Source organism: Triturus cristatus, chromosome 9 (genome assembly GCF_964204655.1).
Source record: "Triturus cristatus chromosome 9, aTriCri1.1, whole genome shotgun sequence".
NCBI classification, from domain to species: Eukaryota; Metazoa; Chordata; class Amphibia; order Caudata; family Salamandridae; genus Triturus; species Triturus cristatus.
The window spans coordinates 921,254,666-921,273,483 of NC_140592.1; the positions used below are offsets into that span (position 1 = coordinate 921,254,666).

The 18,818-nt window shown below is 45.7% G+C and overlaps 1 protein-coding gene across 1 annotated transcript in view; it reads right to left on the reverse strand.

Moving 5' to 3' along the window:
- PPP4R4 (protein phosphatase 4 regulatory subunit 4) overlaps positions 1 to 18,818 on the reverse strand; it is a 2,085,322-nt gene that overhangs the window by 36,371 nt on the left and 2,030,133 nt on the right. Inside the window, exon 25 of the mRNA XM_085626471.1 lies at positions 10,855 to 10,996. Within this exon, the coding sequence (XP_085482597.1) occupies positions 10,855 to 10,996 (142 nt within the window). The remainder of the gene's footprint in view (positions 1 to 10,854; positions 10,997 to 18,818) is intronic.

Consider the following 18,818-nt stretch of genomic DNA (forward strand, 5'->3'; position numbering starts at 1 on the left):
CATGCCCTGGCCGTCGCTAGCGCTTTCTCATCGTCTCTTCTAAGAGCCAACTGCACCCGGAGCGTACCCTCCGCCCCCGCCCCATCTCACTAACGCTGCCCTCCACCGCAAAAAGCTAGGCCCCCCCCGGGATTTCCAGTGCATGGTCAATTCTCTCTTGGCCAATATCAACCCCAGATCATAGAACTTGCTAGTGACCTTCGTACGACGGGTGTGGGGAAACCATAGCAACAAGCAAGCCCCCATCTCTGGGGTAATAGAGCGGTCTGTCACCTGATTCAAGCAGTCCACTACCTCAGCCCAATAGTCGCCCAACTGCGAACAGGCCCAAAACATGTGGCGAAAATCTGCCCCCTCTCCCCCACACCGTGGACATGGAGAGTGTGCCCCTCCGAAATATTGCAAGACCTTGGCCGGCGTCAGATACGCCCTATGTAACGTGAAAAACTGAACTAACTGAAACCGTGCGTTCCTTGTTCCCTTCCAGGCCCTCCGCACTAGCGTGGACCATGTGGTCTCAGGGATCGCTTTCCCGAGGTCCGCTTCCCACTTTTCCCTCAGAGCGGCCAGAGGGTGCAAGCCCTCCGTCGACAATCGTCGATATAGGCAAGTAATGGCCTTGGTCGTCCCCGCCGCCATCATGACATATTGGCAACCCGCTGCAGTCGGCGGTTCCGACAGCCCCATATTCCAATGTTTCTGGAGGCTCGCCACCAAGGCCGCATGAAGCAAAAAGTCCCCCCGCGGGAGCCCGTAGGCATCCTGCAAGTCCTGGAAGGACAATAACACACCGTCCTGGAATAGGTCCCCTACCATCTGTACTCCCAGCTCCTCCCAAATCGCTAGCCCGGACCAATCACCCCCATGCGGGAGCGCTGTACACATCCCTAGGGGGATTTCCGGGGCGTACGGGCGGACTATGGCTGCCCGCCTTTGACACCTATTCCAACACTGCCGGAGGGTACGCTCCTCCAGGGTTAGCTGAGTTAAGTCCAGTCGCTGCTGGAGCACCATAAAGGCCAGCACATGCCGTGGGATCAAACTGCCCTGCGGGCCCTCCGGGCCTCTATACTCCCGGGCCACCGCCTGCGTGAGCCACTGAAGCTGGGCCGCCAAATAGTACCATTCAAAATCGGGGCTGCCAGGCCCCCCTCCGCTCGTGGCCGCCGCAACGTGGTCAGCGCCACCCGCCGCCTTCCCGAACCCCAAATGAAGCCCGTCGAAAGTGCCCGTAGTCGCGCGAAATACGACGCCGGGATCCATATAGGAAGTGTGCGGAAAAAATAGAGAAGGAGTGGCAGCACCACCATTTTCAGCAACGCCACCCTCCCGGCACACGAGAGCGGGAGTGTGCTCCAAAACCCCATACTACCCCGCAGACCACGAAGTGCCCTGCCAACATTCCCTTCCAACAAATCTGCCTGGGTATGATAAATGTTAACCCCCAGGTAGCGCAAACAGCTGCCGCCCTGTGACAACGGAAACAAACACGCCTTACCCCAATTGACCTTCAGTCCGGACATGCGACCGAACTCCTTCAACAGGGCGACCGCTCCACTTAACGCATCAGTCGCGTCCCTCAAAAACATCAGTAGGTCGTCTGCATACAGGGAGATATAGTGGGCGTCCCCCCTCAGGGAAACTCCGGAATAAGCACATCCCCGTCGGGCGTGAGCCGCCAGGGGTTCAACAGCCAGCGCGAACAACAAGGGGGATAGGGAAGAGCCCTGCCTCGTCCCCCTCCGCACGTGGTAGGAGGCCGAGACAGTAGCCCCCGTCTTCACCCGGGCCGTGGCACCGCTATATAGCAAGGCAACGTACAAAGTCCTCCCCCAAGCCGAACTCCCGCAGCACTCGATACAGATACAGATATGGCCATTCCACACTATCAAAGGCCTTTTCTAAGTCGACCGACAGTGTGCAGGCCTCCGGGTATTCATCCCGGTCCAGTTCCATCACCCGCAGCAGCTCCATGAAAGATACCAATACTGGATAAAAGTAGTTACAGGTAAGTAACCTATTTTCTTATCCAGTATTCAGGTATCTTTCATAGATTCACATACCTGAATCAGAGTAGCAAGCAGTCACATCCAATATTATCTTGTCTGCTGAGGACGGTGGGTGACTTTTAAAACTTAGGGCCAGATGTACGACCCTTTTTTGTGCTCGCAAACAAGAGATCGGCCCATTTGCGATTGCAAAAAAGGGTCATGTCATGTACAAACGCTATTTTGTGAGTCACTAACTCGCAATATTAGCGTTTGCGACTCTCGCTATTAGGAAGGGGCGGCCCTTCCTAATAGCGAGACTCCATGCCATTTACTATTGTACTGCACTCGCAGTTTACTACCTACTTCAAGTAGGTGGTAAACCACTCGCACGGGACCCCTTCCTCTCTGTGAATGGGTGCGAAACTATTTTCCCAGGGACCCCTACCTGCTCCTAAAAAATGAAACTGAAAAGTTTTGTTTTTCTTTTTTAATGCATCCTGTTTTCCTTTAAGGAAAATGAGCTGCATTAAAAGTCACAGACATGGTGGCTTGCTGACCCTAGCAGGCCACCATCCCAGTGAATGCTAGCCAATCCCAATGGAATCACAAATTGCGCTTGCCTCATTAATATTGATGAGGCATGCAATTTGCGACATCCAAGAAGTGGAGTTATGCCGTTCCTCTAATGGCAGAGTCACAGAGTCAACAAAAGACTGACCCAATGAGGAGCAGCCCATATGATGAAGCATGACACCTGAGAGGGTGTGTGAGGGCATTACAATCCAACAAATGTATTCCCAACTGTAGACCCCAAGTGGGCATAGCTAGACCCAGTCTTGACTCGGTGACTCTGCCATTATAGGAACGGAATAACTCCACTTCTTGGATACTGTAACGGGGCCCCCGTTTATGCTGGACCTCCCACTCCCCCGTGAGTGGAAAAAGCCCCACGTCCCTCTTTTTTGTATACAAATGCAATTTGCGACCCCATTGGGAATCGCAAATAGTGTCTGAGACACTGTTGTACATTCACTTTGGCGAGTCTTAAATTGCGAGTCGCAATTCTGAGCAATTTGCGACTCGCTAAACTGAATGGTCTTACATCTGGCCCATAGTGTACCCCAAAAGTTTGAGGTAATACCAGAGACCCCTTAAAGGCTATAACTGTGCCTACTGCTTTTCCTTTTGTTTTGGATAAAAGGATCAGAAGAAAAGAAATGCACAAAAATAATCATAAGAAAAAACTTAATATATTGCTTACATACTCACATTTTCACATACCAAGCATTAGCGAGCGGCAAGAGAAAAAAGGACAGCATAATTTGTAATACACTTTACCTTGTAATGTTTCACATCATTAGGAACATGTAAGCAGATGAAATCACCATAAGATTAAAAGACTCTTTCTGAAAATTAGAATGAGGCTTACCTTAATGAAATTGATGGTGAAGCACCGCCTGGCCCACTGCCGCATCTGCATCCTGTGAGGACCCAGGCAGTAGCGCTGCGTGAAGGTGTGAGTGGATCTCCAGGTTGCAGCACAACAGATTTTTTCCAGAGTAACTCCAGCGAAGAGGGCAGCAGACTTGGCAACTGCTCTGGTGGAGTGAGACTTTGCTGTCTTTTCCAAAGGTTTGTTAGCTTTGATATGACAAAACTGTATCGCAACTGATATCAATCTTGCGATAGTGGCCTTTGTTATTGCAGCCCCTTATCTGCCTTGTCCATAGGCAACTAATAACTGATGAGTCCTTTGAATGTCCTTCATTCTCTGAAGTGTAAAGAGAGTAATATAGCCTTCAGCTCCAGGCTGTTGATTTGACATTGTTTTTGAGAACTGGACCATTTGCCTTGGATTTGGAGAACCTGTAAATGACCTCCCCGCCCTTCCATGGAGGCATCCATTGTCAGTATGTAGTCTGATTATTCTTGTAAGAAAGTGAGGCCCTTGGAAAGATGTGGACTGTGATACCACCACTGCATTGCCATTTTCATTGCCAGGGTTATTAGAATGTTGTCTTCGAAGGATCCCAATATTTGCAGCCACTGTTTCGGAAGCTGTTCCTGTAGAGATCTCATTTTGAGCCTGGCTAAGTGTAGCGGTTGGCAAGGATCATGTGACACACCAGGTTGGTTTAGCTTAGGCTTTATTGAATATAGTTGCTTCTTTCTGGAAGCCAGAGTCAGTTAGCAAGGGATAATCCTTCTTATCCCGTCCTGTTCTGTTCACAGAGTTCGGTTCTCGTCTTCTTCCCTTCTTCTTCAGGTCTCGTCTCGGCTCCTCGGGAGGCTCAGGAAGAGAAGAGAGAGTATAGGAGACGTGAGGGCCGGTATTCGGACTATCAAATATGGGGAGGGGGAGTGAGGGACCACTGGTGCTGTAAATAACCTCTCGGGGCGTGAGGATTGGTGCTGGGAACCGGGTATGCTTCAAAGATTGCGGGGCGATACTACTCGCTAGTGCTCGCCTTCCCCCCTACCCACCCCGAAACAAATTACCGTACCTGTGTGTGGCTGGACGCTGGGCTGGAGCGTTGGCCTCCTGGCTCTCCAAATCCGGTTTCTCCCTCCAGGGTCGAGATCCTTAGAGGTCATCTCTCCCACTGCATCTCACTGCGGCTCTCCACTGACTCCTTGTGCTCTCTCTCACAGCGTCTTCTGGGTCCTTCTTCTGCCTCGTCAGGGATGACGCTGCAGGTCTGAGCAGTGACCTCGGGAGAACTCTCCCAGTTAAAGGAACAAGGACCCAAATACACAGAGTCCTTTTATTGCGAGGTATTCCGTTCCGCAGTCCACTCATCTATCTGAAAAGAGAGGAGAGGACGGGTTTCAGGAGGCACAGTCCACCAGTCCCCAGAGTGCTCCTGTCCTTCCTGAGTCATGATGGAATCGTAACACTAAGGCTACTAGGTCGATTGCTGATGAAAATATCTCTAGGAGCGACGTGTATCCTCTCACTGAAATGGACTTTCTTCTTGAGATAGTCATAGCAAGCTACTGTAGACGTGCCTGTCGCTCATCCGATAGGAAGGTCTTGCATTTGATCATGTCCAACCTGGCTCCCAGAAATTGTGTTATTAGACTGGGAAGACAAAAAGACTTTTTGATGTTCACTATCAGCCATAGTCTGTTGAATAGCTGGAGACAAGCATCCGTGGTTCTGGACGATTTATCTGCTGTTGGTGTCTTCAGTAGCCAATCATCCAAGTAGGGGAATACTTGGTGACCTCGAGAACATAGCGCCACTGCCACTGGTGAGAGGCATTTTGTAAATATGCTGGGTGCGTACTTGAGGCCGAAAGAAAGAACCTTGATTTGGTAGTGGGTACCAGCTACCGTAAACCTGAGTGTTTCCGATGGATGGGGGTCATAAAATCTACTTTGATGAGGTGACACAGGATCCCAGCTAAGGTTACCATCCTGAACGCTTTGTTTTGTTTCATATAGGTACCCCAATATAGGCTCAGGTAGTCACCTAACCTTTCACATATATTCTCCCCTACCATTACACTACATAACGGTTCTTGGGACTGACTTTTTCCCTAGTTACGGTACTGCTTACAGGACATAGGGTCATCCCTGAAAACTAGCCTCATCCATTATGCATGAGGATTCTTAGAAACTCAGCAGGACTAACATCTCCTTCATAATAACTATGTATAAGGGTCATTCCTTCCGTCATCCTAAGTCCGACATGACACAGCAAGGTAGAACCCCTGAGGGTAACACTTTGGGTATATAAACACAATATCTTGCTGGGGTAGAGAGAGGAGAAAAGGACTTCCATCCTGACACACTGACGCAAGACGCTGAGGTTCCTGCACACAGACACTCCAGCTCGCAGTGGACTGACATCTCACTTCAGGTAATGGGGTTGACTTTATCCTAGAGGGATTCTTGACTTTACAACGACATACATGCTAAGTACACTTAGGTAAATCTAGTAAGAGTCGCATAGTAGAAGTATGAATTTTGTTGTCATGTGTTTTTATACCTGCCAGTATTCACTGTTATAGCACTATGGTGGAAATCTACCATTCTTTAACTCTATTGGTGCTTATAATCATTTATATCTGTTTCTGTCTAATGGTTATTTCAGCACACCAATATTTCACTAGATTGACGCTGGTTCAATAAATGCTTATTGAAAAACGTCCCCACCGTTTGTTCTGTGTATCTCTCTGAGACAAAGTGAGCATGAGTGACTGAGCAAAAAGTGTTGTACTGTTTCCACAATCCCTGATGGGACAGAGTTGTCATGTTTGATAGTTGCCAAAAACTGTTCTCTCCTTGGTAAGAGGGGTTTCTAGTTGCACTGTAAGTTAGCTGGTATACAGGGTAACATACCCGGTGGGGTGTCTAGAATCAGTCGGGACACAAATCCTACAGTGTATGTTGTCTAAACGCGCAGATCTAATATATGTTTATAGGAACTACACAACAGTTTGCTTTTTCAGTTACTTGTTGAGGCACCTGAGATCCAGTATTGGTCTTCACTCCACTGATTTCTTCATTATTAAGAAAAAACGGGAGTAGAAACCCCGACCCCTTTGCAGACGTGGAACTTCCTCGATGCACCTTTTGAGAGCATGATCTTAGTTGGAGGTTTCCTTGTGAACTCTAGAGTATGACCAAAGGCAATTAGATCCAACACCCACTGGTCTGATGGTATCCTCTCCCATTGCTGGTAAAAACTGCAAATCTTCGTACCCATGGGAAAGATGGAGAAGGGGGAACCTGGTACCCGGCGTTGCTCATTGCTTTCTTCCATTGTCCTGCCCCTGAGACGGTGTTCTCTTCTGGGCGCCTTGACAGAAGAAACCAGCTGTTGCAGATTGGACATAGGTGGAGGGTTGATAAGTCTGTCTGTATTGAGTCTGATAGGGCTGGTACTGCTATTGCCTCTGAAAACCTCCTCTGTATGGGGGAACCCTACGTCATTTCTGTCCCCTAAAGGGCATTTTTCATTTTTGGATGGTGGTTAACGATTTGCTGTGTCAGTGTCTGTTTTTATGGAGAGCAGGGCATCATTAATATTCTTGCCGAATAAAGAATCTCAATCGAATGCCATGTACAAGATTTTTGTTTGAACTTCCGTCCTGAAAGTGGTCGTCTTCAACTACCCCTGGCATCTCAACACTGCTACGTATGCCAGTTGTAAGAAACCTGTGTTAGCTATATCTATTGCACAGTCAATGGTCTCCGGGGCTGCTCTTTCACCCTCTACAAGGATCTTCCTCGTATCTTGCTTCCTGTCTTCAGAGATGAGGTCCAATAAGGCTGCCATATCTGACCACATCTGTCAGTCGTAACAGACAATAATAGCCAAAAGCGTTGGCTGCCCGAATGGTAAAAGCAGCCATGGTGGAGAAACGCTTACCATGATGTCCAATTTGCGTCCCTCCTTGTCCGGAGGAGTCAAGATTGGAGTAGCCGGATTTTTCGATCTTCTTTGTGCCGCCTGCAAAATGACGGAATCTGTCTTAATGTGACTCGTCAGGCAAAACGTGCGTCTTCCGGAGCCATGTACTTCTTGTCTATTCGAGGTAGCACTGGTGGTATTGTGGCTGGTGTTTTCATTATCTTTACTCCCTCCTGCCAGATATAATCTAATATAAGGATCGTATGAATAGATTTCCTGGCTTCCTCCTTAAAATCATACATAAAGCAATATATATTCTATACAGCCGTGCGAAGATGGAACCTGTTGGACGCTCTCTCCATCAAGTTGTAGAATGCCCCGAAGTCTTCAGGAGGTGCGTCAGAGGGGTGATGTGCCGGAGGAGAGGGTGTTCAGATGATATAGTCATCCCAGGGATCCACTGGTGGATGTGGTTCTGGGATCTCTCCTTCTCTCTCGTCCTGTGAAGAAGGGGGGTTTTTCTCATCAGACGCCTGGGTAGGAGATCTCTGCCTATAGTCTGCCAACATGGCTTGAAGGTCGTGGATTAAAGTTGGTGTTAAATGCGGAATCTTCCTAGGACGAGGGTCATGGGGAAAACCATAAGGTTGAAAATGGCGTGGAGGACTCAGATAAGGCTGGTAATATTGCTAATACTGCTCGTCCTCATAATCGTCCTCCTCGTCCTGGCATTTTACATGCAACTCTGACGGGCTGTGTGCAACCCCATATACCCATTTGTCATCCTCCTCTTCTTCTTCTGACAGTTGGAAGTCTAATAAGTGCAAGGGAGGCAACGGGGAGATCTTTCCAAAGGATTAAACATCCGGGTGGAGAAAGGTTTTCGTTACTCTGGTAATATTGACCGTCGTCAACAGTGGAGTTGACAGTACCAATAACCCCGACGAGGGAATATTCGTTGTCAACAGTGGTGTCCTCGCCAGTGTTACCGTTGACGATGCTATCGTCGATGGTGTCGTCGAATGGCTCGTCGACGACAGGGTCGCCAGTGGAATGCACGTCAATGGGATCCTGCACCTTCTTCATCAACAAAGTCTTTGTCGATGAGGACATCGATGGGATAGATGTTGACGATGATATTCTCATTGACAGTATGGGTCCTGGAATAGCCATTGTCATCTTCATTCCATCCGTCAACAGAGCTGACGACGTGACTGTGGCACTTGTTGTCATCAACGGTCCAGAAGTTGTCATCATCGACGATGAGTTTTTGTCTTTTTTTCTTGTAGAGTCTGTAGATGAGGCTCTAGGACGTTCCTTCTCCTTTCTCACAGGAGAGGTGTGGACGGATGTTGTAGGCTCTGAGGAGACATTATGATGTTTCTTCTCCCTATGGCCTTTGCTTTCCTAGTAGGGTTTGAGGTATTTCCTGCCCTCACCAGGGTTATCATCTTGAGACCTGGAACTTTTGTGCAGTCTGGATGAGCCATCACTGTCTTCTTCAGAAGTAGTCTGCTGCTTGGTGGACTGGAGCCACCCAAGCAGCCTCCCCTGTCTCTTCCTCCACCTTACATTACATCGTGGAACATGCAGATCACATATGTGTTTTTTTATTTAGATAGTTAAGTGAGCTACTGCTTTTCACACTGAGATCATTTCGTTACTTTGAGTTCATAAGTTGCAATCCTTCTAATATAGCACAGTGCTCTATCAGCATCAAGGAAGTGCATGCAAACTGTAAGTTATGGGTTTAGATCCTTATTGGCTTTTTTTTTATAATCTGTTGTTATTCTATGACTGCCGAGATCTAAGACTGCAGAGAAGGGTTCCTTTGGGAATTAATAAAGTCTTACTAGTACAGATTTACATAATAACTACGTTAGGGTTTATATCCTGACTTTGTGTTTCTACGATTGTTCACTCTTAACATATAATGTCTACAAGTATGGATGATATGTGATTTCTACACCTGATAAATTATAACCCTCATACTCTAATGTAACATTTGTTGTAAATTGTGTAAGCAAGTGTATGATTTATTGTGCCTGTGTATGTGATGAAATGTGCTCTGACACCATACACTCGGATGAGTAGTGCTATAAAGATTGTTTTTAAATAGCAGGTCCCATTTACATCAATATTTGTGCAATTACTCATACAGACTAATACACCTTGAATTCTTACCGTGCTGTCTGATATTTTACATAGGAAGTAGAACAAAGTTAAAAACCGGCCTCCAAATCACAGGTTCTGTTAAGTATTTGGGAAGTGAAAACACGCTGTGCGTCTATGTTTTCTTCTATTGCTTTGGTGTCCAGGTGTTAAGCTCCAGATAGTTCCCATCCAGCACTATGCTCAAACCAAAGGAGGGCTGATAGCCCTTTAAATCAGGGCTTTATTTTATACACAGCTGTAAGTGTAAATAAGAAACCCCTCTCGCCGCCTGCACGTTGCTGAATGGAATGCAGACATCTTGAGGGCCCTGCTGAAATGTGTCCTGGTTTTGGTATATGACACCAGGATTAATTTAACATGTTTCCCTAAGTCTGCTGGATCCCTGATCTGACCAGAAATAGCAGCCAGAACCAGGTGCCGGTGCATTCCCTCTATTTTTCAGCACTAGTGAGGTTTTTAACGAGGTCTGAACAGAGGAAAAAGGTGTAGGCTTATGTCAAAAACTTGGATATGTAAAAGAATGATAGGGTGAAGTGCAGTAGTGGCCCATAACCCTGCCAAAGTGGTGGGGTGGGCCAGGTTGGAGGAGGGAGGTGGGGAGGGGCGATAGGTCGAGGGACAAAAAATAAATAAAAATTAAAACTTACCTGAACAACGCCACCGCCTCTCGCATTACGCTCTTCCTCTAGGCAAGTGCTCCAAGACTGGACTGCGGACAATCCTGACATTGTGTGAAAGCAGTGTCAGGATTGGCCTGAGCGCCGGAAACTTATGCTCCCAGGCAGACTGGGAGACTGTGCCTGTTCTCTCCAGCCCCCTTAACACAGTTGGGGCTGAAGAAAACTTCACTGCACCTGAGGGTTTAGACATCCTGAGACGGCCAGCCAAACCCTCATGAACAGTGAAGGGAGTGCCCATCACTCCCCCACCAGTAGTGTCATCCCCTGGACCCGTCACCATGACTCGTCAGACTCCTGGGGGCGGGTTCAGGGGATTAAATTAAAACGTGTTTAAAATCCGTTTCCTATCATTCTATTTCCTAGTGGTGGCGGGAGGGCAGCGCTCCTCTGCTCTAATGGAACGGCCGCCGCTGGTGAAAAACAGTCTAGATGTGGTAGAGAGGCACCCATATTTAGTTAAAAGTAATCATAGTACAGTAGGAGTGAAAGGATATTTTAATATTTTCTCTTTTTGTGTAAGTTTCTCTTGTCCACTAAAGAAAAAACGATTTTTAGAATATTCAATCTTGTACTTTCCAACTTTTAAACATTTTACATTCAACATGATAATTCAGAAGCTATAAGGTGAAGTCAAAGAACAACTTACAAGCTTATCTTCCTTGGCTGCATATCCTTATTCCCATTACTCTTTTGATCAAGCGTATTACTCGTGTTACGGGAGGAAGATGCTATGGCAGAACTAGACGAGAAGGACATATTCCCACTGGTTCGGCTCTTGAATGAATCATCTGAAAGAAAGTCAAGACACTGCAAATGAAGTATGAACCAATGAAACACAATATGTCATGCTGTGCAGATGCTCCCAGTACGGTACGTCAGTCAATGTTTTATTTCATTCTACCATTATAAAAATGCCCAAAACGATTTTATATGTATATATATGTATATATTTATTGAACTATACTTTGCCACTTGGTGTGATGATTTCCAGAAGTCAGCGGTACCCATTGGGGTTTACGATTTATCCAGAGTCTTGGCAGCCATTCTATGGACTATCATATCCAGGATGCCTTGCGCCCACATTGGGCGGGACTTTACAAATAAATATGGTGAACGTATACCGCTGCCTTTGTACTTTGTTTTCAGCCACTGACGAAGAGTGAATGCTCGAAACGCGTTTGGCTGCGCATTGAGGTGGGGTGAGACGCTGTCTTCGCTACGGCTGGCTGTGGTGTGCACTCACTCCTTCTGGTGTGATGTCTTCATCGAGGCACCCCTCATGTTTTTTGTATTTTGCGGCTGGTCCGGCCGCGAAGATGTCCCGCTGCTTGAAAGGCGGATCCATGGTGCACGCAACCTCGTGCACTAGTCGGACAGAAGGAGGCCTGGCAGCTGGGATGTTACAGGTAGCGGGACAGTAACTCTTACCCACCCCAACCCACTTGGGATTTATTGAACTATACTTTGCCACTTGGTGTGATGATTTCCAGAAGTCAGCGGTACCCATTGGGGTTTACGATTTATCCAGAGTCTTGGCAGCCATTCTATGGACTATCATATCCAGGATGCCTTGCGCCCACATTGGGTGGGACTTTACAAATAAATATGGTGAACGTATACCGCTGCCTTTGTACTTTGTTTTCAGCCACTGACGAAGAGTGAATGCTCGAAACGCGTTTGGCAGCGCATTGAGGTGGGGTGAGATGCTGTCTGCGCTACGGCTGGCTGTGGTGTGCACTCACTCCTTCTGGTGTGATGTCTTCATCGAGGCACCCCTCATGTGTTTTGTATTTTGCGGCTGGTCCGGCCGCGAATATGTCCCGCTGCTTAAAAGGCGGATCCATGGTGCACGCAACCTCGTGCACTAGTCGGACAGAAGGAGGCCTGGCAGCTGGGATGTTACAGGTAGCGGGACAGTAACTCTTACCCACCCCAACCCACTTGGGATTTATTGAACTATACTTTGCCACTTGGTGTGATGATTTCCAGAAGTCAGCGGTACCCATTGGGGTTTACGATTTATCCAGAGTCTTGGCAGCCATTCTATGGACTATCATATCCAGGATGCCTTGCGCCCACATTGGGCGGGACTTTACAAATAAATATGGTGAACGTATACCGCTGCCTTTGTACTTTGTTTTCAGCCACTGACGAAGAGTGAATGCTCGAAATGCGTTTGGCTGCGAATTGAGGTGGGGTGAGACGCTGTCTTCGCTACTGCTGGCTGTGGTGTGCACTCACTCCTTCTGGTGTGATGTCTTTATCGAGGCACCCCTCATGTTTTCTGTATTTTGCGGCTGGTCCGGCCGCGAAGATGTCCCGCTGCTTGAAAGGCGGATCCATGGTGCACGCAACCTCGTGCACTAGTCGGACAGAAGGAGGCCTGGCATCTGGGATGTTACAGGTAGCGGGACAGTAACTCTTACCCACCCCAACCCACTTGGGATTTATTGAACTATACTTTGCCACTTGGTGTGATGATTTCCAGAAGTCAGCGGTACCCATTGGGGTTTACGATTTATCCAGAGTCTTGGCAGCCATTCTATGGACTATCATATCCAGGATGCCTTGCACCCACATTGGGCGGGACTTTACAAATAAATATGGTGAACGTATACCGCTGCCTTTGTACTTTGTTTTCAGCCACTGACGAAGAGTGAATGCTCGAAACGCGTTTGGCTGCGCATTGAGGTGGGGTGAGACGCTGTCTTCGCTACGGCTGGCTGTGGTGTGCACTCACTCCTTCTGGTGTGATGTCTTCATCGAGGCACCCCTCATGTTTTTTGTATTTTGCGGCTGGTCCGGTCGCGAAGATGTCCCGCTGCTTGAAAGGCGGAACCATGGTGCACGCAACCTCGTGCACTAGTCGGACAGAAGGAGGCCTGGCAGCTGGGATGTTACAGGTAGCGGGACAGGAACTCTTACCCACCCCAACCCACTTGGGATTTATTGAACTATACTTTGCCACTTGGTGTGATGATTTCCAGAAGTCAGCGGTACCCATTGGAGTTTAAGATTTATCCAGAGTCTTGGCAGCCATTCTATGGACTATCATATCCAGGATGCCTTGCGCCCACATTGGGCGGGACTTTACAAATAAATATGGTGAACGTATACCGCTGCCTTTGTACTTTGTTTTCAGCCACTGACGAAGAGTGAATGCTCGAAACGCGTTTGGCTGCGCATTGAGGTGGGGTGAGACGCTGTCTTCGCTACGGCTGGCTGTGGTGTGCACTCACTCCTTCTGGTGTGATGTCTTCATCGAGGCACCCCTCATGTTTTTTGTATTTTGCGGCTGGTCCGGCCGCGAAGATGTCCCGCTGCTTGAAAGGCGGATCCATGGTGCACGCAACCTCGTGCACTAGTCGGACAGAAGGAGGCCTGGCAGCTGGGATGTTACAGGTAGCGGGACAGTAACTCTTACCCACCCCAACCCACTTGGGATTTATTGAACTATACTTTGCCACTTGGTGTGATGATTTCCAGAAGTCAGCGGTACCCATTGGGGTTTACGATTTATCCAGAGTCTTGGCAGCCATTCTATGGACTATCATATCCAGGATGCCTTGCGCCCACATTGGGCGGGACTTTACAAATAAATATGGTGAACGTATACCGCTGCCTTTGTACTTTGTTTTCAGCCACTGACGAAGAGTGAATGCTCGAAACGCGTTTGGCTGCGCATTGAGGTGGGGTGAGACGCTGTCTTCGCTACGGCTGGCTGTGGTGTGCACTCACTCCTTCTGGTGTGATGTCTTCATCGAGGCACCCCTCATGTTTTTTATATATATATATATATATATATATATATATATATATATATATATATATATATATATATATATATATATATATATATATATATATATATATATATATATATATATATTACCTACTGGCGGTCGCCAGTAGGTAGTTATAGTTAGGACCCCTTTTCCATAGGAAATCCGCAACATTCTATTTTGAATAACTTTTGCGCCGGTTGACGAATCCTCGCGAATTTCTCAAAATAGGTGGGGCGCTACGCTCCGCTCCTACCCTGAAAGTCTCGGGGGGATTCGTCAAGCGGGGGCTGAGATAAAAGGGGGGTCCCAAAACGCGTTTTTCCCATGCATTTTTCCATAGGACCTTTAGACAGGGCTACAGCCCGAACGGCTGAACAGAATTACTAGAAATTTGGCAGAGAGGTAGTCCCTAGGTCAAGGAAGTGCCTTTTGTAGGTTTGGTGTAAATCTGTTCAGTAGATTCTGAGAAAATAGCCTTTAAATCAATATATATATCTGAGCCAGCTTACGGTACGCTTACCGTAAGCTTACCGTACGCGTACGGTGGCGTGCGCGAGCGCGATTCTGATTGGCTGTTACATCTAAGTAAACATTCGAATCGGTCGAAACCAGGAAGCGGCGGCCGCCATTTTCTCTCTCGCACTCTGAGGGGGGGGCTGTAAACAAAGGCAAAAAACATATAAAGGGGCTGTTTAGACAGCGCCCATGCACATAGCCATGTTAGTTGAGTCCTCAAAGATCCCCCAAGGCCAAAAACGGTAAATTTTTATTTTTTGAAAATTTCGCCGATTACGCTTACCGTACGCGTACGGTGCGCTTACGTTAAAAATTTTAATTAAAAAAAAAAACACTCTCTGTGCATGGCATATTATTGTCATCACTTACAAATTAAATTTAACAAATTACCTATCACAAGGAAGCGCATAATATGTCCTCCATGTGCGCACGGTGCGTAACGTGGGCACGCGGTGCGCGTAGCGCACTGCGTGCCCACCTTGCGTGTACGGCACTAACTGCGTAAACAGAAAAACAGCGTTTAAAGAGATACGTAGAAAAATGTTTCAGAGAAGAGTTATGTCCAATTTGATGAAGGATGTGAAGAAATATAAGAAAAAGGCAAAATTTTACAAGAGAAAAAAAGAAATTGAAGCCATTGCAGCAAAGGCATTAGAATTAAAAAGGAAACTATTTTGAATAGGATGCGTACATTAGACAAAATGGTTAATGTACTGAAATCACATAGCAAAAGGAAAAGAGTAGTGAACAGAACAGAACGAACTGCGTTAAGTGGGCGCGCACGCCACGAATGGCGTAAAGTAACTTAGCATTTAAAAAAACGTACAAATTCACTGAAAAAACCATAGGTTTCACACACGTTATAGTTAGGAATTGTCATTTAAAAAACCTTGCAAATTCACTGAAAAAACCATAGGTTTCACACATGTTATAGTTAGCGGAAATTTTACTGATAAAAAACCAGTGAAATTCCCCCGTTATAGTTAGTGTAGGCAACTATAACTCACGCGACCGCAATCTTCTGCTGATGACATATGTGTCTTTATGAAAAAAAATATTTGAAATATATGTATAGCTAAAAATGTTTGGAAGAAGACATGGGCAAATAAGTGTCTAAATACAGTATTAGCATCAGCAGAGGATTGCGGTCGCGTGAGTTATAGTTGCCTACACTAACTATAACGGGGGAATTTCACTGGTTTTTTATCAGTAAAATTTCCGCTAACTATAACATGTGTGAAACCTATGGTTTTTTCAGTGAATATATATATATATATATATATATATATATATATTATCTACTGGCGGTCGCCAGTAGATAGTTATAGTTAGGACCGTGTCTCCGTAGGAAATCTGAAAATTAAATTTTGAATAACTTTGGCGCCGGTTGACGATTTTATCAAAATAGGTGGGGAGCTCCGCTCCGCTCCTACCCTGAAAGTCTCGGGGTGATTAGTCAAGCAGGGGCCGAGAAAAAAGGGGGGTCCCAAAACGCGTTTTCCCCATGCATTTTTCCATAGGGACCTTTAGTCCAAGGTACAGCCCGAACGGCTGAACAGAATTACTTGAAAGTTGGCATAGAGGTAGTCCTCAGATCAGGGATGTGCCTTTTGAATATCTGGAGTCAATCTGTTCAGTAGTTCCTGAGAAAATTTCAGTTAAAAGTACATATATGTCTATAAGCGCGCACCGTGCGCGCACCGTGCGCGCACGGTGACGTGCGCGAGCGCAATTCTGATTGGTTGTTAGATGTCAGTAAACATTCGAATCGGTCGAAATCAGGAAGTGTTGTCCGCCATTTTGTCTCTCGCAGTCTGAGGCAGTGAAAAACAAAGGTGGAGAACGTGAAAAGGGGGCAGGGTGGACAGTTCCTGACCCCCTAGCCTTTGTCAGGGGGTCACTGAAGGACCCCCAACCCCCTACGAAAAAGCGCGGGGTGTGCGCACGGTGCGCGCACGGCACGCACAACGCATCGTGGGCGCTTGGTGCGCGAAGCGCACCGAGTACCCACAGCGTGCGCACGGTGCGCGCACGGTGAAAAACCTGAAAAAAAAATAATATTAATAAATACATAACTTAGCATTTAAAAAACCGTACAAATTCACTTAAAAAACATAGGTTTCACACACGTTATAGTTAGGAATTAGCATTTAAAAAACCTTGCAAATTCACTTAAAAAACGATAGGTTTCACACATGTTATAGTTAGCTGGACATTTCCCTTGTAAAAAACCAATGAAATTCCCCCGTTATAGTTAGTGCAGGCAACTATAAGTCACGCGACCGCAATCCTCTGCTGATGACGTCAAATATTACATCACATGTCTTCTTCCATTAATCTTTAGCTATACATATATTACAAATATTTATTTTTCAGAAAGACACATATGTAATCAGTGATGTAATATCTGACGTCATCAGCAGAGGATTGCGGTCGCGTGAGTTATAGTTGCCTGCACTAACTACAACGGGGGAATTTCATTGGTTTTTTACGAGGGAAATGTCCAGCTAACTATAACATGTGTGAAACCTATGGTTTTTTAAGTGAATTTGCAAGGTTTTTTAAATGCTAATTCCTAACTATAACGTGTGTGAAACCTATGGTTTTTTAAGTGAATATATATATATATATATATACACATATATACACATATATATGTGTGTGTGTGTGTGTATATATAGATATATTTATATATATACACACACACACACACACTCGGTCCTTCTCATGGACCGTAGACATGGTGGCACAGCATAAAGTCATCGATAGCCAGGTAATAGATATAATTTTTGCTATTTATTTGGTCAAAACGCCAAAGAATCAAAATCTCAAAGTGCAAACAAATATAAGAGTTGATTTATCTCAGAGTGGTGGAAGTTCTCTGTAGTTATAGTTAAGATTCCCATTCCCAGAGATAGGATTTCTCAGTTTCTGCTAGCTAACAACTTTGTTAGTGTTTGACATCTCCACAAAACCTCTCAGACCTATGTCTTTTCATAAATTGCCTGATGATGAAAAGTTTTGGGGTGATTAGTTAAGGGGGGTAAACACATTTTTCCACCAATTAATTTTCCATAGTCTTATTACTCAGACGTAGTGACAAAATGGCTGAAAGGATTTTCATGATATTTGCCAGAACTATGATCTGTAAAGTATTCTTTTTGGTATTTCGTAAATATTCGTTCAGTAGTTTTGTACTAATAAGGGTCTTAAGCTTAGTGATATATTGGGCCGTGGTATAACATGGTACTTTTGCAGTATAACATGATACACAGTAATGACAAAAATGCTAAAACACTATATTACTGGTTAATAAAAGCCTTAAAAAAATAAAAACGCAGCTACATATTTTACACCACTTGTTGGCTGTGTTGTGAGTTTCTAAATGAAATATAGCTTATTAGTATGTGTTTAAGCTACACGAAGACATAAGGCAATTTAGAATAGTGTGTACAGGGAGCTAAAATTATTTATTTTGTTTTATATACTTTTTGTAATACATTTTGAACTACCACAGTACTCTGTCGAACAGAAATGTTTAGAAAACAAATTAAGGCATGCAAATAGAGGGGTGCTTTATATAACTACATCACTCTCCGGTACACCACTGTATTGTATGTGACTGCACTCTATGCCACTGCACTGCAGTGCAGTTGCATACAGTAGAGTGGTGTAGTATTTTAAAAATATATAAAGCAGTATAAATATTTTGTATCCACCTATACAGACTTTGCTAAATTGCCTCATGACTTATCTTTAAAACTCTACTTCACTCTACTCTACTCTACACCAGTGCATTCTTAGCCACTTGACTCTACTCTGCACTACTGCACTGTGTGTGATTTTACTCTACACCAGTTCACCCGACGCCACTCAACGCCACTCTAAACAACCACACTTCATTCTATTCCACTTTAATCTACCCCACTTTACTGTACGCCACTCTACTCTATGCCACTCTACCCCTCCTCACTCTACCTCACTTTACTCTATTACACTGTACTCTACCCACCTTCACTATACAGACGATCACTCTATGCCACTGTACTCTATCCCACTTCACTGTGCCCCACTTCACTGTCTGCCACTCTACACTGCATCTCTTTGCTCTTTGCTACTACACTGTATGCCACTGCACTCTACGTCATTCTACTGTGCACCAAGCTAAACCACTCTACTCCTCCTCAATGTATGCAACTCTATTCCACTCTATGCCACTCCTCACCACTCTACGACATGCCACTCCATGAGAAATGATTGACAAAGTACAGCAGTAATATTCAAATGTAAAATAATTAATATCGAAATA